Source organism: Talaromyces marneffei, chromosome 7 (genome assembly GCF_009556855.1).
Source record: "Talaromyces marneffei chromosome 7, complete sequence".
NCBI lineage: Eukaryota > Fungi > Ascomycota > Eurotiomycetes > Eurotiales > Trichocomaceae > Talaromyces > Talaromyces marneffei.
This window is the reverse complement of record NC_072354.1, coordinates 824,868-848,237: the sequence shown is the minus strand read 5'-3', so window position 1 is coordinate 848,237 and position 23,370 is coordinate 824,868. Positions and strand designations below refer to the sequence as shown.

The 23,370-nt window shown below is 47.5% G+C and overlaps 10 protein-coding genes across 10 annotated transcripts; 6 read left to right on the top strand and 4 right to left on the bottom strand.

Moving 5' to 3' along the window:
* Positions 1-408: 408 nt before the first annotated feature.
* Positions 409-2,104, top strand: EYB26_008963 (uncharacterized protein; the record flags this gene model as incomplete). Its single annotated transcript, XM_054268214.1, has 7 exons — positions 409-436; positions 501-797; positions 856-1,133; positions 1,195-1,313; positions 1,376-1,655; positions 1,737-1,760; positions 1,814-2,104. 7 exons carry the CDS (start codon positions 409-411, stop codon positions 2,102-2,104), a joined length of 1,317 nt encoding a protein of 438 aa, XP_054124189.1.
* A 552-nt stretch (positions 2,105-2,656) lies between these two features.
* Positions 2,657-3,751, top strand: EYB26_008962 (uncharacterized protein; the record flags this gene model as incomplete). Its single annotated transcript, XM_054268213.1, has 1 exon — positions 2,657-3,751. The coding sequence occupies one exon, from the start codon at positions 2,657-2,659 to the stop codon at positions 3,749-3,751; it is 1,095 nt and encodes a 364-aa protein (XP_054124188.1).
* Positions 3,752-3,848: 97 nt separating this feature from the next.
* EYB26_008961 (uncharacterized protein) lies at positions 3,849-6,241 on the bottom strand (the record flags this gene model as incomplete). The annotated part of the gene is made up of 6 exons (XM_054268212.1): positions 3,849-4,568; positions 4,620-4,833; positions 4,900-4,967; positions 5,022-5,091; positions 5,150-5,883; positions 5,969-6,241. The coding sequence occupies 6 exons, from the start codon at positions 6,239-6,241 to the stop codon at positions 3,849-3,851; spliced, it is 2,079 nt and encodes a 692-aa protein (XP_054124187.1).
* Positions 6,242-6,560: 319 nt separating this feature from the next.
* Positions 6,561-7,491, top strand: EYB26_008960 (uncharacterized protein; the record flags this gene model as incomplete). The annotated part of the gene is made up of 2 exons (XM_054268211.1): positions 6,561-6,771; positions 6,839-7,491. 2 exons carry the CDS (start codon positions 6,561-6,563, stop codon positions 7,489-7,491), a joined length of 864 nt encoding a protein of 287 aa, XP_054124186.1.
* A 238-nt stretch (positions 7,492-7,729) lies between these two features.
* Positions 7,730-8,323, bottom strand: EYB26_008959 (uncharacterized protein; the record flags this gene model as incomplete). The annotated part of the gene is made up of 4 exons (XM_054268210.1): positions 7,730-8,016; positions 8,069-8,079; positions 8,144-8,232; positions 8,300-8,323. 4 exons carry the CDS (start codon positions 8,321-8,323, stop codon positions 7,730-7,732), a joined length of 411 nt encoding a protein of 136 aa, XP_054124185.1.
* A 1,377-nt stretch (positions 8,324-9,700) lies between these two features.
* Positions 9,701-11,912, top strand: EYB26_008958 (uncharacterized protein; the record flags this gene model as incomplete). Its single annotated transcript, XM_054268209.1, has 3 exons — positions 9,701-9,708; positions 9,771-10,401; positions 10,458-11,912. 3 exons carry the CDS (start codon positions 9,701-9,703, stop codon positions 11,910-11,912), a joined length of 2,094 nt encoding a protein of 697 aa, XP_054124184.1.
* A 1,629-nt stretch (positions 11,913-13,541) lies between these two features.
* Positions 13,542-15,468, bottom strand: EYB26_008957 (uncharacterized protein; the record flags this gene model as incomplete). The annotated part of the gene is made up of 3 exons (XM_054268208.1): positions 13,542-15,184; positions 15,246-15,299; positions 15,363-15,468. 3 exons carry the CDS (start codon positions 15,466-15,468, stop codon positions 13,542-13,544), a joined length of 1,803 nt encoding a protein of 600 aa, XP_054124183.1.
* Positions 15,469-16,236: 768 nt separating this feature from the next.
* Positions 16,237-19,323, top strand: EYB26_008956 (uncharacterized protein; the record flags this gene model as incomplete). Its single annotated transcript, XM_054268207.1, has 5 exons — positions 16,237-16,520; positions 16,588-16,877; positions 16,931-17,214; positions 17,267-18,730; positions 18,817-19,323. 5 exons carry the CDS (start codon positions 16,237-16,239, stop codon positions 19,321-19,323), a joined length of 2,829 nt encoding a protein of 942 aa, XP_054124182.1.
* A 541-nt stretch (positions 19,324-19,864) lies between these two features.
* EYB26_008955 (uncharacterized protein) lies at positions 19,865-20,580 on the bottom strand (the record flags this gene model as incomplete). The annotated part of the gene is made up of 4 exons (XM_054268206.1): positions 19,865-19,915; positions 19,974-20,172; positions 20,297-20,340; positions 20,413-20,580. The coding sequence occupies 4 exons, from the start codon at positions 20,578-20,580 to the stop codon at positions 19,865-19,867; spliced, it is 462 nt and encodes a 153-aa protein (XP_054124181.1).
* Positions 20,581-21,255: 675 nt separating this feature from the next.
* EYB26_008954 (uncharacterized protein) lies at positions 21,256-22,731 on the top strand (the record flags this gene model as incomplete). The annotated part of the gene is made up of 3 exons (XM_054268205.1): positions 21,256-21,871; positions 21,924-22,245; positions 22,320-22,731. 3 exons carry the CDS (start codon positions 21,256-21,258, stop codon positions 22,729-22,731), a joined length of 1,350 nt encoding a protein of 449 aa, XP_054124180.1.
* Between the last annotated feature and the right edge of the window lie 639 nt (positions 22,732-23,370).

Here is a 23,370-nt window from a genome sequence, read left to right as displayed (position 1 = left end):
GAGAAATTGGCGGATTGTTCTTCGGAGGACTGCTTGCCAGAAACCCCTTGATGAGAGGACGTTCCCGTAGTTGGCTCCGAAGCCTTAATGATTGCGGGATACCTCTTCGATTTGGGGGTCTTCTAGGGGCTATATAGATGTAGCTGGGTGAGAGGAAACGGAAGTAACGTAGTTGCTTGGGGCTTCTGTAATTTACATCTAGATAATCGTGATTGGCTGATCATATAGGACTCTCAAACTGTCCTATCCGCTGATTTGTCAGCCGCCATTTTACTTCACCAACATTGCTCTCACATATGCAGATAACACACTGTGCGTAAGGAGAGCTGTTATACGCCACTTCATGTAGTAGACCCTGTTGAATCTGGCCGAAAAAGGGAGACTGGTTATTCGCTCCCCCGCCCATGAATGGCAGGACACAACAAGCCTTGTCCAGGTGGGTCAAAGCCCTAAAGCACGATATCATCCCATTCCAAACCCTATGGCTAATCATCTGTCAGGCGAGAGATTTCAATTTATATCCATACAGAATCCAAATGACGCCAAGGATCGCACAACGAGGCGTCTCGCGCGGTCGCATGCCGTAGCGCGGGGCCTCGAGAAGAAAAGAAGGCGTCTGCAACAGTCAGGCCATAACTTTGTCGCGGCATTTGTGAAAGATGACCCTGTCAGTAAAAGCAAAGAGATCAACTGTGATACAATCACCTCACCGAATTCGCTCTCTACAGTAGCCGCCCCTGGGCCATTCCAATTATTGGCTGCAGAATCGCCGCGATTGCAGGCATTACTTAGTCAGCGTAAGATCTTAACTATTCAACTCCTGCAACCTCTGGTTGGCTAATAGACCCGATTTAGACGGCAGCATACGTGCTACAGAGCCCATTCTAAGTGTTTCGGAAGAGCATGTGCTCCAGAACTTCCAGTCAGTCCTTCGAAAAGGACTTGATGACCGCGCTCTGTTGAATGCGGTCATGTTAACTTATACTTCGGCATCTACTCCAAGCAGCTGCAATAACGATTATTTCAAATACCAAACCGAAGCACTGAGCTCCATTCGTCAAAATTTGAGATCTTCGGATGGAGCTACCTCCGAATCAACCATGGGAGCCATTCTGCTACTCGCTGGTATTGAGGTCTGCCTCCCTTTTTAAACTTGGAGGTATATAGCAATGAATCTAATATTTGAGAATACAGGCCCGACTTGGGATGCCACGTTCAGTGCAGCTTCATATGGGAGCAATACAACAGCTTCTCGACGTCTGTCAAAGAAAAGGTATACATTTGGGTGAAGCCATTAAGAGGGCTATTTTCTGGTGAGCCACCACACAACGCACGCAGCTTCTCTTTCATAGACGTCCTTACATCTATTCAACAGGCAAGATTTAAATTGCTCGGTCATGACGGGATCAACCCGAATTGTCGACCACACAACGTTCTCCGAGCTCAAGTGGACCAGACACCCTCGCTTTTCGGATTTCTTTGTCCTGCCACCTGGGTTCAAATCTCTGTCCTATTCATTGGGTGACGAATTTATTGAAATCCTTAAGGACGTTTATGCATTACAATGTATCCGAGATAATCTGTGGGGTGCAACAGAAGCTGCGATATCTATGGCATATATCGATAATCACCAGGCAAACATTCAGTCGAGGCTAGTAGGTTTATCTCGACATTCTTCTTTCTCGGAGTGCTGTCATCTAGCACTATATCTATGTTCGACCATGCTGCGCTGCAAGATCTGGCGTACTTCAGTCATTCCTGTAAGTCAGGCTCATATTTTGTATTTGTCTAATACTCATCGCATCATTAACAGTCACATCTTTCGTTACAACTACTATACAAGTTGCAAGAAGTGAATGATGACCGAATCTGGGAACATCACCCGGGACTTCTGGCATGGATGCTTTACATCGGAGGCGCTTTTGCCCCTGTTGGGCCTATACGATCTAATTACGTGGCACTGCTCCATAAGAACCGTATATCTAGGTTCAAAGGCCTGGATACATCGTGGCTAGAGTTGCTAGAGATTTTGAAGCAGTACATCTGGTCCGAAAAGGCATTTGCGTCGCAAGTTGAGGCCTTTTGGAAAGAGACGTCAGTTTAGATTATCTCTAGAATAGTTGCATCAGCATGCAGTTGGCTGATATGGCTCAGATCTCGGCCTCAGAAACGTAGAATAGTCAGCACAACCACACGTTTCATGCACCATTAAAGGCGAACCTGATAGCACTTATGCGAAAACGCCACAGGTCCTAAAATCCTTTCTATTTGTAATCAGCTCGCTGTGACACCCAAAAATATCACAAAACAAAGTCTTCGAATTTGTCCTCGTTTGTTGTGTGAACAAGCTTTACCTAATTCGGAAAAATCTCAGTTCCCTTTTAGGAAATATCTCGTTACCCTAATGGAAGACTAATTGTAGATATCTATTTTTTTTTCTCTTCAAAATAACCCATTTGTGCTGATTAATGTCATGAAAATTATAGTAATTTCAATTGGCAATTCCACACCCTTACCCAATGTATCCCTCTGAGAATGACCGTGGGGTGGTGTGTATAAATAATTCGTATTCTCCCAATCCCTGGAAATATCATAAACGTTCCATTTCCCCATCTTGAAGCAGCCAAATCCTCTATATACCGTAGAACCACCAACCATGTCTCAATCCAATCTCTTCAAACCTCTCAAAATAGGTAACATGCAAGTGCAACACCGCATCGCAATGGCTCCTCTTACCCGTCTCCGCGCCACCGACGATCGGATCCCAACACCCATGATGAAAGAGTACTACGGCCAACGAGCTGCAGTGCCGAGCACCTTGATCATTGCTGAGGGCACATTCGTATCAGCCGCCTGCGGCGGGTTCAGTAATGCACCAGGGATTTGGCGCGAAGAACAGCTCGACGCCTGGAGGACTATTACTGACGAGGTCCATGCTAAAGGGTGCTTCATGTTCTGCCAGTTATTTGCCATGGGCCGTGCGGCAGATATCGAAATATCCAAGAAGGAGGGAGTTGATATCATGGCGCCTAGTGCGATACCGATTGATGACGGCGCTGCAGTACCGCAGGAGATGACTATTGAGCAAATCAAGAGCACTGTTCTGGACTTCGTGGACGCCGCGAAAAACGCCGTTCGTGCAGGGTTTGATGGCGTAGAGATCCACGGTGCCAATGGCTTTCTACTCGATCAATTCATTCAAGATGTAAGCAATAAGCGCGATGATGCGTATGGAGGGAATATCGAGAACCGATCCCGGCTTCTGAACGAGGTGATCAATGCCGTTGTTGATGCGATAGGCGCCGAGCGCGTTGGGCTGCGCCTGAGTCCCTGGAGTACGTTCCAGGGTATGCGAATGGAGGATCCCATTCCGCAATTCAGCGACATCATTGACAACGCGAGCAAGTCAAAACTTGCGTATCTGCATCTTATCGAGTCACAAATGTCTGGTGCAGAGGATTCTGCGACTTCTGATAGCTTGAACTTTGCGTACGAGCTGTGGAATGGGCCTCTTTTGGTTGCTGGTGGGTACACGCCCAATGAAGCGCGCAGACTTGTGGACGAGCAGTATCCGGAGAAGGACATTGTGGTTATTTTTGGACGCTATTTTATTTCGAATCCGGATTTGGTGTTTAAAGTCAAAGAAGGGCTGGAGCTCAATGCGTATGATAGACAAACTTTTTATACCTACATGTCGAGTAACGGATATGTGGACTATCCGTTCAGCAAGGAATATCTGGCGGCTTGCTGAGTGTGCTTAACTAGATACCATTCTCAATGGGAGCGGTCTGCTTTTTCGGGCTGTTTGTATGGTCGGGAAAGTTTCTAGAATTAGATAGTCTACCATATTACATGTATCTCCGTGCTCGGCTGAGACTTCTTTCGGAACGTATATTTGCATCCTCGTCTTCGGCCTTACCCATATGCTCACTTGGCAGAAGAATGGCCTTATCAATTGCGACAGGAAGGCCGCGGTGACGGCCTCGGATCATCACCGCACATAGTACAAGCTTGCTGAGCGTGCGCCAGCCGCCAGAAAAGCTGTATGCCTCGTTGGGCAAGCCGGTACTAAGCCCGACACAACCGTAAGCACTTACCGTCTCGAATATAATGTTGAACACCGAGTACGTCAGCGGATCGCGCGTGAAGTTGCCTGCTTCAATGATGCTGATTATTATCACAGCGAGCCCGAGCCACCACAAATCGTGTGCCAGTTGGAGGCGCAATTGGTGCTCAACGAAATAGGCTCGGCCGCGCGGGACCCATCTCAAAAGCGGATTCTGCGAATCTGCGGACGAAGATGACTGCGAATGGTCTCCTTCATTTGCCGACGGGTCATCTGCATAGATGCCCAGACTGCGCTCTTCGTAAACGTTCGAGTTGCGCATCGTGATGACGACCGGGTAGACAGCGATATACATCATAACAACGTACAAGACTTGAAGGCTGATCTGCAAGGAAGCGATGGACACAACATAGAAACCACCGCTTCGAACACATATTGCTTGGAATAGACCGTCTAGAATCCGCGAACCAAGTGGTATGGAGTCAATTGCGGGGTTATCGTACTGTTCACTGATGTCAGTCTAGAACATTGGTCATATAGATCGAGTAGTTACATTCAAAACCTCAAACGCAACCCAGTCAGTACAGTTGAGAACAATGACCAAACATAAAAGCCACCAGGTATAAGTCGAAGGAAAGAGCGTGGTATAACAGCGGCGAGGATGTTGCAACAAGAATGTCACCGTTTCGTGATACTGTGTGAAATAGTCGGTGTTCGGCGTAAACTTTTTAATAACGACAAGACACCAGCGAAGAAAAATGGGATAACTGCCCCTGTCAGTTGCCAATCTAAGGATTAAATAGTCTGTACTCTAGACATATGGCTCAACGAACCAGGTATTTCCCGCCAAAATGAGCAGGCCCACGGTAATTAGGAAAAACCGCGAGTTTTGAAATGGTACCTACAGTCGTAACGGATCAGTATTGTTTCAAAACACAACTTTTGAGTGTCCTACCACGTTGGCATCAATCAGACTCATGCCGGAGTTGTTAAAAGCCGAAATCGCAAAGAAAATGCCGATCCACCTATGTGAGTAGATGAGTTAATTAACCAACAGTCAATGTATGAAGTGATAAGCCGCACCAGGGATTAAGTCTATTTTGTCTCGACAAATCACCATGGTTTCGCGCCATATAAGCGCCAACAGCGAGGGCACCTAGAAATTGCCAGAGAAATAGATAAAGCGGCACGATTACTGATAAAAGACAGATTGCTCGATATTCAACTCCTCCAAGACGACGCCGTTCTGCTTCGCTGAGGTGGTGGAAAGACGAATTGCGACCGAACATCTCAAGGAAATGAGAACGAGGGTCGAGAGCTTCTGTATTGTGACTTTCTTCTTGGGATTCTGCTTGGCTGAGGGCATTTTCGTACGGCGGATTTAGGTGTCGTTGGTATGCGGTTGGTGACTGACCTCGCATATTCGCGGCAAAGGTGATGTGATTTGGCGCGGTATCATCTTGATGCTGCCCTTGCTCCTGCTCTGGTTGACCCCCGTAGTGGGACGCATTCTCCTTTTTTAAGACAGTCTCAGCCCCTAGAGGAGCTAATGTAGCCAGGTTCCTTTCGGGATCACGGTTATCGTGATCCGGCTGCATCGTGTTCGGTTGCCCTTTCGGTTCCGTTCGAAATGATCGAAAACGAAGCAGACCCAGATTATGGCTGGCGAAAGGACGATAGATAGACGCCGAGTTCGGTCTCCTCGAGCTCAATGAATCTTTTCGGTTCCTCGGACGGCGTTGTTCCTCTACGATATCACTGAAGCGCTTTTCAAAGGCTCGGCGACGCACCAAGACAATCGCAATGGACACCCAAATCTGCGTCAGATACCTACGTTAGCGCTCCATACGCGATTGCATGCAATAATATTTGTAAGAACTAATAAGCAGAGGGATGCCCTACCGTAGAACCCACTATACTCAAGAAGCATAAGATCACTTGTTGAAACATGTTCAGCGTCGACAGATTGATGGTGTTGAGACCCGTCTCGGTCATAGCGCTCACGGCAAAGAATAAAGCATCAATGTATCTCACGCTTCTCGCCGGCGTCGATGCACCCCAGAAAATAACGGAGGTGAGCATACACATCCCAATAAAGTATGTATAGTGAATTGTCAAGAACCGTGGCCGAAGTCGCGGCCGGTGCGCGCGAATCACGTCCAATATGTGCACCATTGTGCGAGGAGAACAATCACCTCAGGAGTGAAGCTTCACCAAGCTCCATATCACTCATAAGTCGAGGCTGTTATTGCGATAACGACTTGTGAACATCGCAATATTGGATACATAGTAACTAGTTACCTAGTGAGGCTAGTTACATAGTTATAGTTAACTACCGGTATAGTTCCGCGGCGTTGTAAGCTAACTAAGCTAACCGCCTACGGTACTGGTATGCCCCACATTTCATGATCGTCAATGATTCATGATCCACCATCCACGCACGGCACCTATTCAAGTGTTCAACCACAGCAACTACAATTACATCCAATACAAAATGCCTCCACCGCCAAGAACTGCACTCCTGGCTGCATCAAGTCGGTGTCTTAAATGTTATGAAATCGGCTTGAAGTATGCATCCCGAAATTTCTCTGCCCTCAATCGCCCACTGCCAAACTACCCGGGACATGTTCCTCTGAACCGAATTGAGCGCGGTGTGCTCGCGATAGGCTCTGCATTTGGCTCTTTAATCAATCCGTACAGACATGGTAGGACGATATACCGATATTAATATCCAGTTTCTTTGACAACTCCATTGACAATTCTCGACTTCAGACCTCATCGCAGCGTTAGGCGAAGCCACCGCAACACCTTACTTCATATATCGTCTCCGCGATGCAATGCTCTCCAACCCCACCGGTCGTCGCATCCTCCGAGACCGTCCTCGTATCACATCCGAAACCCTCAAACTGCCCTACCTCCGCAGCTTACCTGAGAACTCGGTTGGCTGGACATACGCCAAATGGCTAGATAAAGAAGGCGTGACCCCCGACAGCCGCGACAGCGTACAATACATCGACGACGAAGAATGCGCCTACGTCATGCAACGATATCGCGAATGCCATGATTTCTACCACGCTGTCACCGGGTTACCGACCATGGTCGAAGGCGAATTAGCACTCAAAGCATTCGAGTTTCTGAATACGGTGCTACCCATGACAGGACTGAGTCTTGCGGCTGTTGTGAGATTGAAACCTGCGGAACGAGAGCGGTTTTTTAAGCTTCATCTTCCATGGGCGGTGCGAAGTGGGTTGTCGAGTGAGGAGTTGATCAATGTTTATTGGGAAGAGCAGCTGGAGCGCAATGTGGATGACTTGAGGACTGAGTTGGGGATTGAGACACCGCCGGATTTGAGGGAAATTAGGCGTATGATGCGGCAGCAGGAGAAGAGGGCAAAGGAGCAGCAGGCTCAAGGTTCTAGTTCGTAATGGGCATACATTTACTGCCTCTTGTATATTAGATGTCATGTATATCATACATTTGCATTAAGCGTTCTCGGTTTGTGCTACAACTGTTCTTCCTGATTTCTGTCAAGATTTCATATCGTATGCAGTCCAGCTCAGTAAACGGGCAAGTCCTTTCCAAGAGTCATGCTTTGTCTTCACGACGATCGTTTCGTTCCTTCAAAAAGGCCCAACCAAACAACTCCGCCACCAGCTATTCCCATTATAAATCCAACAAATCATCGTCATCATCATCCCAACCACCCTTGCGACGACTAAAAACGACTTTTTGCTCCTCTTCCTCCTTGCGCGAGTTTTCTGCAACGGCGTTGAGGAGGTCCTTCAATTGATCTTCGGTTACTTTCTGGCGTAACTGGCCTGTTTGCGCAAGCATGATGAGTCTGTTCTCGATATCGGTGGCGCGGGATTCTTTGACGAGTCGTATTCTTCCGAGTCGGTCTGCAGCCGCGGGGTCTAGGATTTGGTTGAGTATTGTGGCGCGTCGGTCAGCTGGTTTAGGTCAGTTGATATGAGATCTTTGAGGTTTGAGGGTGGCTTATACCTTCTGCTTGTCTATATTGTGTTAGATTGTTGTCAGTAAATTGCGATTCTTCAATCAAAGCTCGTGCTCGCCGACCTTCTTTGATCTTCTTGTCCCTCACCACTGGGAGCGGCCCCTCGGCCACCTCCTCGTTGTTGCAACTGAGCGAGACGAGCTCTTCGGATCTATATTTGATATTAGGACATTCGACATACGCATAATTGAAAGCTGTAAATCCTGTCTTTGACGAACCTCCTCCAACTCAGCGTCAGCCATGATGATTTGCCCTCTTTCCCCAGGTGTCTCTAAGAATAACGAAAACGGAAGGTCAAGTCACAAATCGGCGGAGACTCAGGCCCAATATAACAATGCTCGTGATCTGCGAATGTCGTTATGTGTAAAGTAAGTGTACTGCTATGCACTGTATGTTGAATGTTCTGTTGAAAGAAATGTTAGAATCATTATGCACCCCACTTGGTGGCCTCAGGCCGTTCAGATATATAGCGGCGGAGCATGCCAACCACAACATGTTGCCTGGCTGAATAAAGATACTCAGAGTATTGTTCATACTCATATATTAGCTATATGGCAAGACTAGAGCAATTTGTTACCTATTTTGGTGACTGCCCAGATGTCTGGTATATATACATATACACATATATATTTGTTACAAATATTATATATAAATCGGCTACTCTATCGAATATTATCCTCTTCTCTATAGAGACACCAACCCCATCTCCTACAGCTTTCCAGTCCTATCCACGGACCCCTAGGTATACAGGTAGCCAAAGACCGACCTACATAGGAACCCCTCAATTTTTGACTCCTCCGGCTTTGTCGAGACTTCCACCAGATCATGCCGAATTGAGGTCAAAGCCAAGCTCTGTGGAGCTCATCAAGGATGTCAGCTACTGCCCCTCCGTCTCTTAGAGCGCGCTGTGATTTGAGGTCACATTAGATGAGGGCTACTCTGTACTTCATTCGAATAACAAGATATTACTATGCTGTATCACTTGCTCTGTACAATGTACAATGTAGAGGACGGTTAAATAACTAACTAACTAGCTACGTTGGCTAGTTAACTTAAATGCACGTGACATTTGTCAGCAGACACTAGCCTCCCCGCGCTAAGCCATTCTAGGCCCCTCCCAGGTATCTATGCTGCCAAGACGGCGCTGGGAAGAACTCCGTGGAGTCCGTTCGCCACTCTTGCTTCACGCCTTGACCAACCACTCAATCCTTCACAGTCCCACACGCAATCGCTCACTTGGACTTCATGAACTGTCTGCCGTCGCTCTCTTCTCTCAACTCTCGTCCCCTCATCTCGATTTATACTTACGCTGCTCGACTGCGTGCGGCATCCTCCGTTCCTTTTGTCTACGGATACTGTACCTCCGGGCTATTGATTGATTGACTTTTCCACGACTCAGTCCTTTGTGGGTCTTCGTCTAACATGCTCCTGGTGTAACGGACTCGTCGCGCCAACGTCAATCGGGGGATAACCGGCTATTCTCGTCAAATATATATCTTCCTTAGATGATATCGTCCTTCCTTTGCCGGACCGGTGCTGCATTTATTAGTTAGATACGCTCCTTTCAGGTGGTGCGTTGAGCCGCCGTATCTCGATCCTGTTCATCGGCGAATCTCATCATGGCCGAGTAAGTCTACAGACGGGGTTCACTTGAATACGGGAACATTCCGGTCTAATTCAAACAATTAGCAGCCTCATTTCTCTTCATACATACGGACACAGCAGCTTTTTATCGGCACCCAATATGTTATCACGACCAAACAACCACAAGCGGTCCCAATCCGCCGGAAAGCGGACACGCTCGCCCGCACGATTCCTTACGAAGATGAAATCCACCAATGCCCTCTCCGATTTCAATAGAGCAGGCCGAAGACTTTCACCGGCTGGCTTGGAAGATTTGCAGGAAAGCGATTTCAATACATTGAGGGATCCGCGAATGGGAAGCACATCCGATCTTACTGGCAGTTCGGATTCGTCGCATCACCCCGATCTGAGCAGCGAAGTAGCTGCCCTGAGTGCGAAATTGGTACAGGCAATTAATAACCAGACGAATTTGGATGACTCATTGTCGGCTACTCGACAAGAATTGGAGGAGGCGGAGGAGAGATTATTGGAGGTGGAATCTGAGAATGAGAAATACCGGGCAGAAATATCCAGCGGAATCATGATTAAACGAAGTGACGTCGAAGCGGAGATTTTATCCATGAAACAAATGCTTGATGAGGAACGTGCGAAGCGAACAGTGGCCGAAAAAGAGAAGAGAGAGATGGAGCAGGAATTGGAGACATTGACTGCCGCTCTGTTTGAAGAAGCCAATAAGGTGAGGAGCATATTCCTCAGTATATACTGTCGATGAATTTTGCTGACAATCGATAGATGGTTGCTGCTGCCAAGCAAGAACGGGAAGCCATTGAGAAAAAAAATGAGCAGCTTCGTGCCCAGATCAAGGATACTGAAGCCTTGGTTGCCTCCCAAGAGGAACAGCTTGCGGAATTAAAGGCGGTCATCCAAGAGATGAATTCTGCTCGCGATGATAACGATACCACGCCCAACCCCTCGACGGCTCCTACATCACCAGCGATGGCGATGCAATCGAGCGTAGGTCGCTTTTTAGATTCCTCGAACTCAGCCCTCGCCACTCCTGTGCTCAATGAGATTTCGCCTGCGCCTTCAACGTCCTTTCCTCATTTGATCAAACCAATCTACCGGACGGATATGGTTGCATATGACGATTTCCGCGAGTTATTGGATTTTGCCACCACTTCCAAATCACCTAGCCGAGTTGCTAGTGGTTCGTATGGCGGCTTGAACGTCATGGGGCTGGCTGGGTTGACTTCAAGCGGCAGTTCGAATGTCGCGTCTCCAGGAAACAGTCAATCTCAGACTCCTACTGGAAGCCCTCAAACAACCGTCACTCATACCCCTTTGAAGGACACACGGTTCTATAAGCGAGTTCTCATCGAGGATTTCGAACCCACTCTTCGTCTAGATGCCGCGCCATCGATCTCTTGGCTCACACGTAGATCTGTGTTCAGCAGTCTCTGCGATGGAACACTGATTGTGGAGCCCATGCCCGCAAGCCATAAACAGTACCAATTCCCTTGCGGTCTCTGTGGCGAGCGTCGATCAGGAGACGTTAACGAACGTACTCATCGATTCCGGACATCCGACAGCGAAAGTGCTCAGCGATACTCGTTATGTGTTCTTTGCCTCGAAAAAGTGCGTGCCTGCTGTGAATTCGCCGGATATCTCAGAATGATCCTCGACGGTCATGTGCACGTTACAGACGTGGATGGAGAGAAGGAAGCGTGGGAAGAGATCATTCGTCTGCGAGAAAGGATCTTCTGGTCACGGTTCGGTGGCGGTGTTGTGCCAGCTTTCGTTGCTGTCGTCGAAGTTGAAGAGAAGCCATTGCCTATAGCGGGCCAAGCTGTTGAGGTAGAAGCTGATGTTGCCGAGACTGCGAAGACAGAAAGTCTGCTTGCTTCCACCGTAGATGGTGCCGATGAAGGTCTTGAGAAAGCGCCTCCTGCATTACCACCAAGAAACGCCGACGGTGTGGCGGTTTCGCCTAGCCCTGACGTCAAGGAAGCATTATCCGTTGATACTGCGGTTCAAGCCGATGAAAAAGTCGACAACGTGCAAGAAGTTGCACACGCAGCCGACGGTGAAGCAGAAAAACAACTGCGCACCGACTTGGAGACCACTCTCCCCGACGCGTCGCATTCCAAGGAGAGTTCCGAGTCAACATCCCAACATACCAGCAATCACGAGGAGGCGGAAAATAATGCTTCTGAGGACGCTAAAGCCATTCCAGGTGCTTTTGATTGATTCGAGGCCCCTGCAATCACATGCTATTTATCCTTATCTTTCCCCCCGGATTCTGATATATCAATTTCGGAAACATCCCTTCCTTGAGATATTCCCCTTCAACCTATCACATCCCCATCTTCCCCATTCAATGACGCTGGTTCGGGCATTGCATAGCATTTTGTGACGATTTTCATACACCTTTCCATCATCATCTTATTATACGTAGTACGAGCTCTACGTACTTTTCGACTGTATTATTAATGTAATAACTTATTATTCTATCCATACCCCCTTTTTTTTGGCTCGATTTTGCATAGTACATTTCAACCCCTCTGCCCATTTCGAAGACTGTTATTCGCATTTACATATTTTCTTATTTATCATCCAGACTCATCTTTTCAAGGAAGTCTTTTTTGATTGTTTATACATTTTTCTTCCTTTGCAGTTCATATTCTTGCTTTTGATGTTGTTGAATATCATCTAGTGATTGTTTATTGTTTGTTTGTTTGCTTTGCTTCACTTTGTTTCTCATTTACATCGTTCTTCATCCAGGTGTTCTCTCATCATTTCCCCTGATGTCTATAGTCCGACCTTCCACGAATGTTACAAGGTTACCTATTTGTCTTCGTAGGTTTCTCAGGACTTGCATATACGTAGTTTATCAGCCAGGTAGTTTTCAATAAGATTGCATCCGTTGTATGATCCTTCTACATAGATAATGTGCAACCCTAAAATGACTCTACAATGCTGCAGACCATGCCTCTTTTCCAATGTAATGTTCATCTTGCCTCAGGGATTGCCCTGGTATAGTCCACAGAACACCCTAAAGATGATCGGGGGCTATGCTCAGCAGGTTCCTTGGGTCCTGCACAAGCCCTGCCAGGAATTGCCTGACTTTCTCAACTAGATGGGTTACTGCAAGGCTCACGGCCTCACACCAACATAGCTCGGACTCGGCCTATCCATAAGTCTGCAGCTAGCCTTGGAATAACCATGCACGTCACAACTCCTAGACTAAGTTAACTATGGGCTAATTCTTCGAACGTTCTCCCTGAAAGCTGCACGCTTTCTCTACAAACATCGTCATTGGTCCTATAATCTGCGGTCAACATCTGCGTGATCTATACAGTAGATTTTTTTGGTTATTTCCCGCTAACCCACGTTGTCTGCCTCCATTTATCCTTCAGGGCAAGGTATTACTGCCGAAGTAGGGCACACCAAGCACGTGATAAGACATCAAAGAAATTGTATACCTAGAAAAGACGCCGTAAAATACTTGAATGGCGTTAAATTCTGCACATGTGACGTCAATTTTAATAAAGTCTATCAATAGACTGAAATCTAGGCCAATGGGTTGTGTTGATGAAATAAAACAGTGTGTATACATAGTTAAATTCGTACAGAACACCCCCATCCTAAGACGCTAACCCAGATGCTAACTGATCATACAAATCCAGAGACAAACAGGAGGAAAAAAAAAGAAATACATAAGTATGAAATGAACTCGAACTCCATTTTGGTACATCAGACTGCAATTCGCCTTTTTTGTCTCTTTTCAATGGGGCGATCGAGCATTTCGAAGATCCCTAAGCGGGAGAGGAAGAAGAACAGGAAGATGTAATAGTAATATAATTCATAGAAAGGAGGTTAATGACTTCCCGGGTATCCCTGTTGATATTGTCCCTGCTGATACTGCCCTTGCCCTGGCGGCGGTTGCTGTTGATGATGTCCATATCTCTCATGCAAATTTCTGATTTGCTCATTAATATCCATTGTCGGTGGATTAGGTCCGCCGGGCCTTCCAATCATCCCCGGACCTGCTGCTGGTGGACCGACGGTCGGCATTTGCATGTGCGAGAAATGAGATGGGGCACCCGGCGCACTTTCGTATCCAGTTGTACCGGGTGCTGGTGCTGAGAAAGCTGCTGATCCTGAGCCGGGAGGTGCCATCATGGCGAGTCTCTTGCGACGTGCTTCTTCCTCGGATTCTTCGTATCCACCGGGGGCATTAGCAGGGGTGGGAGCATTCGCGTAGTCAAATACATCGCTTCTTTGACTAGCAAGACGTTTCAGGTTACCCGCGACATCTGTTGTAATCAAATTCGTATGTGCAGCACGAGATTCTGCCTTTTCGCGTTGCTCTTTCCAGCGTGGATCCAGCATTTCAATACGCATGTGTTGATCCAATTCAGCAACGGGAATTTGCTGGTGACAGTTGGGGCAAAGCGCTGTGACTGCTGCATTTTGTTGCCTTCGTGATTGTGCACGTGGAACATAGTCTGATCGAATACGCATTGATGGCGGTTGGGCTTTTGCGGCTGCTTGAGCGGCTGAGGCCTGGTCTCGTGCTTCGGCACGTTCGCGGATACGTCGCTCTTCTTCTTCGTTGGCTGCAGAGATAGGGGTTGGTACAGTCGGTAGTTGGAAGGGTTGCTGCTGTTCTGCGGGTATAGGAGCCTGTTGAAACTGGGGTGTAGGACCGACTTGTTGCATGGGATAAGCATTGTAATATACAGGCTCTGCTTCGTCTGTAGGCATCGCCTCCTCGATACGTAGCGGATTAAGCGACATCGCCGCCTTCTGTTCTAAAGATGCCGACTGAAGATCACCAAGGGAAGCGGGCGGTGGCAACTCGATTTGATCGTCTGCCTCAGTGAAAAGAACAGTTTCCACGACAGCAAAATCATGCCAGTCAATCTGAGCATATTCGATACGCTCCTTTTCTTCCTCTTCTTCTTTCTTCTGCTTTTGTTGTTCTTGATATTTGACCCATTCCGCGCGTTGTTTGGCCCGGTCTAGGATATGGTATTTGTTTTTTGTATTTGTCGCCAATTCTTCGAGCCGGCGCTTCTCTGTAGTCTCTGCATCGATGCCCTCTTTTGTCAACAATATAGTATACTGATCGACTAGTCGTGTAAAAAACTGGTATAAACTGTGTTGTGGCCGCAGAAAATCAAACTGAAAGTTTCGCGCCTCCCTTTGCGACAACGATGTCATAAACGATTTCCCTCTTTTGGCGACGAAAAGTGCCGTCAACTTGACAACCTCCAAATCTTGTGCATTGATTATGGGCATTCGCGCCGAGAAATGAAACTCTGGCGGTGAGGCCGGTCCCTTGGGCTTTTCCGGTACTGGAGTGACTACCGCCTCGCCTGGTCGGCCAGCCGACACGTCGGTGCCGCGCCCTTCTTTTATTTCATCGAGTCGCCATAGATAGTATGCTGCATAGGCGTCGCCGGGGCTCAAGAAAGAGAATTTCGGGTTACTCTGCTCTTTTTCGCGGATTCGCTCTGTAGATCGAAGGGAAATTAGCCATGAAAAGGAAAGTCTGGGTTTCTCGAGAGAACTAACGTTCGAAAACTGGGCCATTTCGAGCGGCATATCCGGCTGTCTTCTCAACAATAGCTATATGAAAGAGCGCATTAGCAACAGGCCTCAGAATGGGCTGATTGAATGGACAAAACGCACCTCTAATATCCTTGGGTGGCACGACGATGCCCTCCGGGGGTTTGCTTATGTCGTCCACGGTCGTAGGCGTTGAAGCCCCATTGCCGTCAGCTACAGCTGCAGCCATATTGGTTTCCTACAGTGCGACGAAAAGGAAATCAACGGCGGGTTGCTGTAGTTGATTAGAGAGACTGTGCACTGGAGATGGTCGCATTAGATATTTCCCGCGTAAGAACTTAGCTAAGAAGGCTAGCGCTTTTCCTGCGCTTATTAGACGCGCGGATAGGCGGTAGCGCCCGTAGTCCACTCTCAGATGTAAATAGGTCCCTAAACAATAAACGTTTATGTATAATCCAAGTTCAGGTGTCAGGCTTAGTTACTAGGTGTTCAAGTTAATCCAGAAGAGCCAGAGATTATTACAATATATAACAATCTCCTACGTATAAGCATCGTCAGCATTCACCTCCCCTGTGGTCGCTAATAATAGCCTCAAATAGCCAGCCAGTAAGAAGCCATGTGGAGCTTCCACCCGTACTCTCATGCTAACTGAGATCTGGCCAGCTGTCGACGACGGACCGAGTAGCGTCAACAAGCTCCCTTTCGATTCATTTTCCATCAAGAGATTTTCTGTTCACAAGCATCTTTTGCAGTCTCTTGCTTTCTCATGGGACCCTTATATTCTAATTAATCGTTCTTTCGCTTCCTGACTTTCGTTTATGCTCTTCTTATCGCGTTGTTGTTCCCTTATAACCACTAATTGTTACGTACTCGTTGCTGGCAAACCTCGATTTATTATCCGATTCAATCGCATTATCCACAATACATTCAGGATATCCGACGGCCATAGTGGACTCCTTTTTCTGAAAATTCCTCTCGATGCAACCCAATTGCAACCATGCCTTCGAAATCTAAGGATACACTCAGTGTGCGGCCGGTGTCTCGAGGAAACAACCGCTCGCGCAGTCGCAGTCGCAGTCGCAGCCGTTCACCCAATCCAAAGTCGAAAAAGTCTACACCTAAGAAAACGAAGGATTATTCGTCGGAGGGCGTCACGGATAATGACATTTTCAAACTCCCAGCTTCAGACTATGTATGGCTCGCTGGCTTGACCCTGGGGGCAGCCGCGGTCCGATTGTTTCGCATTTATCAACCTTCCAGTGTCGTCTTTGATGAAGTCCAGTATGTTATGCTCATACTCTAGTCAGTGGTGGAAATTTCTTGGCTAATATATTATGGGCGTTTTCAGTTTCGGTGGATTCGCAACCAAGTATATCAAGGGCACATTCTTTATGGATGTTCACCCTCCGCTTGCCAAATTGCTCATTACATTGGCTGCCTGGCTCGCTGGCTTTCAAGGCGACTTCAGTTTCAGTGATATTGGAATGGACTATCTTGAACCCGGTGTCCCCTACGTCGCTATGCGTCTGCTGCCGGCGATCCTTGGTGTCTTGACTGTGCCCCTGATGTTCCTAACGTTGAAAGCAACTGGTTGTAGAACATCTACTTCGGTCATGGGAGCAGTATTGGTTACCTTTGGTTAGTGAGCATGAATTAGCCACACAGTGGACGAAAGCTTACTTTAAGGATAGACAATGCTCTTACCACTCAATCCCGCTTTATCCTACTCGACTCACCCCTAATCTTCTTCACGGCCTTGACAGCATTATCGTTTGCGTGCTTCACAAATCAACATGAGCAGGGTCCTTCCAAAGCATTCAAAGGGGCCTGGTGGTTCTGGCTGGTCTTGAGTGGACTTTCGCTAGGTGCCACACTAAGCGTCAAGTGGGTTGGTCTCTTTACCACCGCCTGGTTGGGATCCATTACCATCCTCCAGCTGTGGGTTCTTCTAGGGGATTCGAATACAGTCACACCGGTAAGTCTAGGCTTGCAAGATCCTTTATAAAACTACATCTAATTTTTTATAGCGCCTATGGTTTAAGCACTTCTTTGCCCGATTCTTCTGCCTCGTTGTCATCCCCCTTGGGTTCTATATCGCAATGTTTGGCGTTCACTTTCTTTGCTTGGTGAACCCTGGGGAAGGCGATGGCTTCATGTCTTCTGAATTCCAGGCTACTCTTAACTCCAAAGGAATGCAAGATGTTCCGGCTGACGTCGTCTATGGCTCCCGAGTCACTATTCGTCATGTTAATACCCAGGGCGGTTACCTCCACTCGCACGCACATATGTATCCCACTGGAAGCCAGCAACAACAGGTTACGCTCTATCCACACAAAGATGAGAACAACGTCTTTCTCCTTGAAAACCAGACGCAACCCGTCGGAGCTGATGGCGCAGAGATTGAAGGACCAATGGCCTGGGATAACACGACCGCTGAGTACATCTATGATGGGGCTGTCCTTCGACTGTACCACCTGACCACTCATCGCCGTATCCACTCTCATGATGAACGTGCTCCTATTACTGATGCCGACTGGCAAAACGAGGTGTCTGCCTATGGTTACGAAGGGTTCCCAGGCGATGCCAATGACCTCTTCCGTGTTGAAATCGTCAAGTCCGAGTCTGATGGCGAAGAAGCTAAGAAGCGCCTGCGTACGATTCAAACTAAATTCAGACTTATCCACGTCATGACTGGATGTGCCTTGTTCTCGCACAAGGTAAAGCTACCTGATTGGGCCTTTGACCAGCAAGAAGTCACTTGCGCCAAACAAGGCACTCTCCCTAATAGTCTCTGGTATATTGAGTCGAACGCCCATCCCGCGTTGACAGAAGATGCGGAGAAAGTTAACTACCGAAACCCCGGTTTCTTGGGAAAGTTCTTGGAGCTTCAGAGAGTCATGTGGACGACCAACGCCGGTTTGACCGAATCGCATGCCTGGGACTCTCGCCCTCCTTCATGGCCAACTCTCCTTCGTGGTATCAATTTCTGGGGTAAAGACCACCGCCAGGTCTATCTGTTCGGAAATCCTCTCATTTGGTGGTCGTCGACCGCCACGATTGCCCTTTATATCGCCTTCAAGGGCCTCGCAGTACTCCGCTGGCAAAGAAGCTGCAATGACTACAAGAACGTCAACTTCAAGCGGTTCGATTATGAAGTCGGCACTACAGTGCTTGGCTGGGCTTTCCACTACTTCCCGTTTTTCCTCATGGCCCGTCAGCTGTTCTTGCACCATTACCTCCCAGCTCTGTACTTTGCCATTATGGCTTTGTCGCAGACTTTTGACTTTGTCTTGAACCGTGTTCAGCTACCTGTCATCGGCAAGCGATCAATCGTTGGCAGCGGCCTCATCGCAACTTTCCTTGCCTTGAGCGTCGGTGTCTTTGTTATCTACTCTCCCCTCACCTATGCAAATCCTTGGACAACAGATGCTTGTCAGAGCGTGAAATTGCTAGATTCTTGGGACTTTAATTGTGCTATGTTTCATGCTAACGTAAGTTTCCCAACATGGAAGCCGCCTCCTCGCGGTTAACGTCGATCTACGTGATTGTGATTAACGAATTATTGGGAACAAAACAGTTGGACGATTATATAACGCCATATTCAAACGCAAACGTGCCAGTGAAGTCACAGGTCCCTGTTGCTCCTATCCAAAACCAGAATCAGCAACAACCCATCGGCGAAAACCCAGACGGCAATAAGCAATACGTAACCCCACAGCCAGCGGGCTCAAACCGAATTATCGGCCGTGAAGAGCGTATCGAATACCGCGATGAAGCCGGCAATCTTTTAGAACCAAAGGAAGTCGCCAGACTACAAGCAGAAGGAAAAGTGTCCTTGCAAACCAAATACCAGACTCAAACCCGAGTCATTGATGCAAGCGGCAACCAAATCATCAAGAATTCCGAACATGCTCCTCCACACCCCGATGTCGAAGGCCAGAACCCAGAGACGAATCGGAATGGAGAGGAAAGCGTTGCTCGGAATGAACCAGCGTCAGTCGCGGGTTTGGAGAAGTCTGTTTATGATGAACAGGTTGCTAGTGCGGCTAAACCTGCCAGTGAGGCTCAAGGAGCGACGAAATGATTGTCATCGTGGCTGTTCTGGTTTCTTTGCTTTAGCTAGTTCTCTCATTTTTTGTTGATGGATATCACATCAGTGTGTGGCATGTCATTGTGTACCATACTTTCTCTCTCTTCCTCTTTTCTTTTTTTACGATGAGCTCCCCAAAAGATAAAAACATTTTATTTTTCTTATCTTAAGATTCAACATTTTTCTAGTCCGTCTAGTTTTACATTTCAAAACACGAATGATAATGATTGAAGAAAAACAAATGAAATAAGTATTCGATTTCGAAGGACACACAGATTGCTCAAAACTATACATAGAACAAAACAAGTAGTCTCTGTCTGGGGGTGTTTTTTTATATCTTTTTCTGGTTGACGATGATTGTGTCATCATTGGGTTTTCTTTCTAGAGTACAAGCAAGCCATGCTTTTATTCTTTCGCAAAACTCGTTCTATAAGAGACAGGTGTGGCATCAATAAAATCGGATCTATATTCCGATCAATGACGAAACCATTGTCCAATTCAATTTCGCGCCTGCAGACCCCAAGGGAGAGGGAATTTAGTAGTCGTATTCCTCCTTTCCGTATTTGTTGAATCTCTCATGAAGGTCCTACACAAACAACGTTAATCATCTGAATAGCTTCAGGCGTCTAGGGTAGAGAGCGTACCTCAGGCAAAGTAACATTAGGCACAATAACAGTGTTCAAAGCGCTAGGAGCGTTGCGGAGAGGCTGGTTCTTGTCGCCGTGAGGGTGGTACTGGTATTTGAAGACTTTGTCTTCGTCGTCGCCCTCCCAGGGCATGGCGGATTCACCGATGCGAACGTTGCTTTCGGAGGTTACGGAGGTGGGCTTGCGGCCGAAGAACCTGCATCATCGCTCATTAGCTGGAATTCAATTTCTTCGAGTGTCTTGTTGCTGCGAATTGAGTGTATGCTTTTGCAATTGAATCGTGCAATCGAAGGTAGGGCAAGGTAGGCGGGCGAACGTACCATCCAGCGAGCAGGAAAGCACCGGACATGACACCGAGAAGAACCTATAAAGCATAACTACAATCAGCCTCCAGAGCTCTCCAATTGCACGTGTTTCAGCGTCAATAAGGACATACGTAAAGCTCGGGATCACGCCTGCCGGCTTCTTCCAGGCTCTCCTCAACTTTCGCGGGACTGGCGAATCGGCGGACCGGGGCGGCGCGAGAAAGAAGAGCCGGACGAGCGACGAGAGCTGGACGAGCGACGAAAGCCCGACGAGCTGTGAAGGATGCAATTGAAGACATTTTCGATCGTTTTTCTGTAGTGGACAGAAAGGGTGGTGGAGGGGAGAGTCGAGTGGTGGAGTTGACGAGAAGTGATGTGATGTCGTTCTCACCACACGATGATATCTCGGCCCGCGGATCAGGTGATCCTAGGACTTCGGTAACACGCTAAACCATTTGCAGCGATGTGATACTATGATAATTTCTACCTCATGAACGCTAGAATGTACACTTTATCAGTGATTCATTATTGTTGGTTGTTGATACTAAATTACTGCATCTATGATAGCTCAAAATAGTATATCTTTCCATACATAATATCCGAGCCCCGGTTAGTCCTGGTCTTCTAACTGAACTCAGAGTCATCTGGAAGGTCGCCGAAAGCCACCTCGATCTCGTATTCATATGCACGATCACTTGGCCACACGGGACATTCAGTTCTCCTTGTAACAGTTGGGTCTGCCTTTTCTGGGGTGTAGGTGGCTTCTCGAATATTGAAGTTAGTCTTGCTGTTCACATATCCATGGCCGGCAACATGAGTCCTTCAAGGGTTCCGAGATTGCAGAACACTTGATTGGCCCTTACCGGTATACACATCAACTTCGAGAAGCTTGACATGCCTTCTCTGGCAGGAGGCTTCTGATGGGCCCTGAATCTTAATCTCGTTTTCGGCCTCTTTTGTGCCTCCTTAGCATCATGTGCAATCGTACCAGTATCTCTATTTGGCAATTATTGAAGGCCAAACCTTTGCTTCAGACATGGGCACATCAGCTTCGTTTACTTATATGCAAGAGACACATGGCGACTCGTATGGAACCTAGCAAAGTGAAGTATAAATTTGTGGAAGACGTCGAGCGTTTGGATTATTATGTCCCAGGTGGCTATCATCCCACTATGCTGGGCGATCAATTCTGCTCTGGTCGATACGTAATCGCCCACAAACTCGGGTTCGGTCGTTCTGCTACAACTTGGTTAGCAGAGGATATAGTGAATGGCCGCCTAGTTGCCCTCAAAATCTCAACAGCCGAGTCAGTCGACCGAATGCACGAGATGGAGGTTCTTTCGCGACTAGCAAAGGCCGAATCTAGCCTCCCCGGAAAACCTATTGTCCAAAATATCCTTGATTCCTTCACGGTCTCCGGACCGAATGGCACTCATCGGTGTTTAATAACTGACGCTGCAAGACTTAACCTCAATGAAGTAAAAGAGTACCCTTATCATCGACTCCTTCATCTTCCCGCAGCAAGAGCCATCGCCGCACAACTCTTACTTGGCGTGCAGCTCATTCATTCTCAAGGTATTGTTCATGGGGGTAAATTGACACAACTGAAGCACTTTCCTTGACAAGTCTGACTATGTTACAGATCTCCACCTCGGGAACATGCTTCTTCAATTGCCGTCCGACATGAAGAACAAGACGTCGAAGCAATTACGTGCCAGAACTGGCGAACCAGCGAAAGAGCCTGTTGTCCGCGAGGATGGACTTCCTCTTGGCCCTGGGGTTCCTTCAGAGCTTGTTATCCCTATATGGCTAGGCATTGATAGTGACAAAGTAACCCTTAAAGATGCGCCAATCACAATCTCAGATTTTGGAGAAGCGTTTGATCCTCAAACAACAAAACAGTACACTGCTCATACGCCGCTCTTACTTGCACCACCAGAATCCCGCTTTGCAGACGCCGGGCAGTTAGATGAGCCTCTCTCTTACCCAGGGGATGTTTGGACACTGGCATGTACTATCTGGGATATTTTGGATGCAGGCCTCCATTTGAGTCTTTCCCTGTCTCGCTCGATGAGGTTACAATGGAGCATGTCGAAATGCTTGGAAAATTACCCAACCGATGGTGGAATGAGTGGAAAGAAAGAAGCAACCGGTTCCACGAAGATACCCACAAAAGCGTAAAAGAAGATCTCCGTCAGTGGTATGGAATCACATCTAGGGACTGGGATACGCGGTTCGACGAAAACATACGAAAGCCACGAGAAAGGAATGGATTCGAGTTGTTTTCGGCGGACGAGGAGGCGGCTTTCCGTGGTATGATGAAGTTGATCCTGGTTCTTGAGCCGGGGAAAAGGGCCACAATCGATGAAGTAGTCAAATGCGAATGGATGCAACAGTGGGGTTTACCAGAGCTGCGAAGAATGCAGGATGCAATTGACAAGAGCTCTTAGGGAGGTTGGCCGACAAAGCGTTCCTGCTTACCCGTACCAGACACCTACAAATTGGCTGTAATAGATATATCACGGAAGCTCTCAGCCATCAATTAGGGAATACGCTGATCCAACGGAAAGAGTAGATTGGTGGTATTCGGCTTCATCGTCATTCATATGACTACACTGTTACAGCTTCATGCTTATGCAATCTACAACGCGACCTTCTCTTTCATACGGAGTAGACCTTGACTGTAGGTCACTGATCGGAGAAGGGACAATATGCTCACATGGACTGATATTGGAAGGAGACGACGAAGTAAAAATGGAAACAACTAGTACTTTTTACAATTGCCACATCCACATTCTCATGTCTCATTCAACAGTTACCATATCAGCATCGCGAAGACATGACATCTGGACCGATTAATACCAGACCACCCCATCGTATTTATTTGGTCGTAACCGCATGCCTCCAACCCCAAGTGCAATCTGACCAATCTTGACTACTTGCCAACCCTTTTCGAAAGCATGGGCCTCGACCATGATATGCAACTAGTACCATGACTAGTATCCGGAGTACTTAATGTCACACACAGTTCGTCGGAGTCAACAGCAGCATATGGACAATGACCATTTCTCAAAGGGGTTGCACTATCC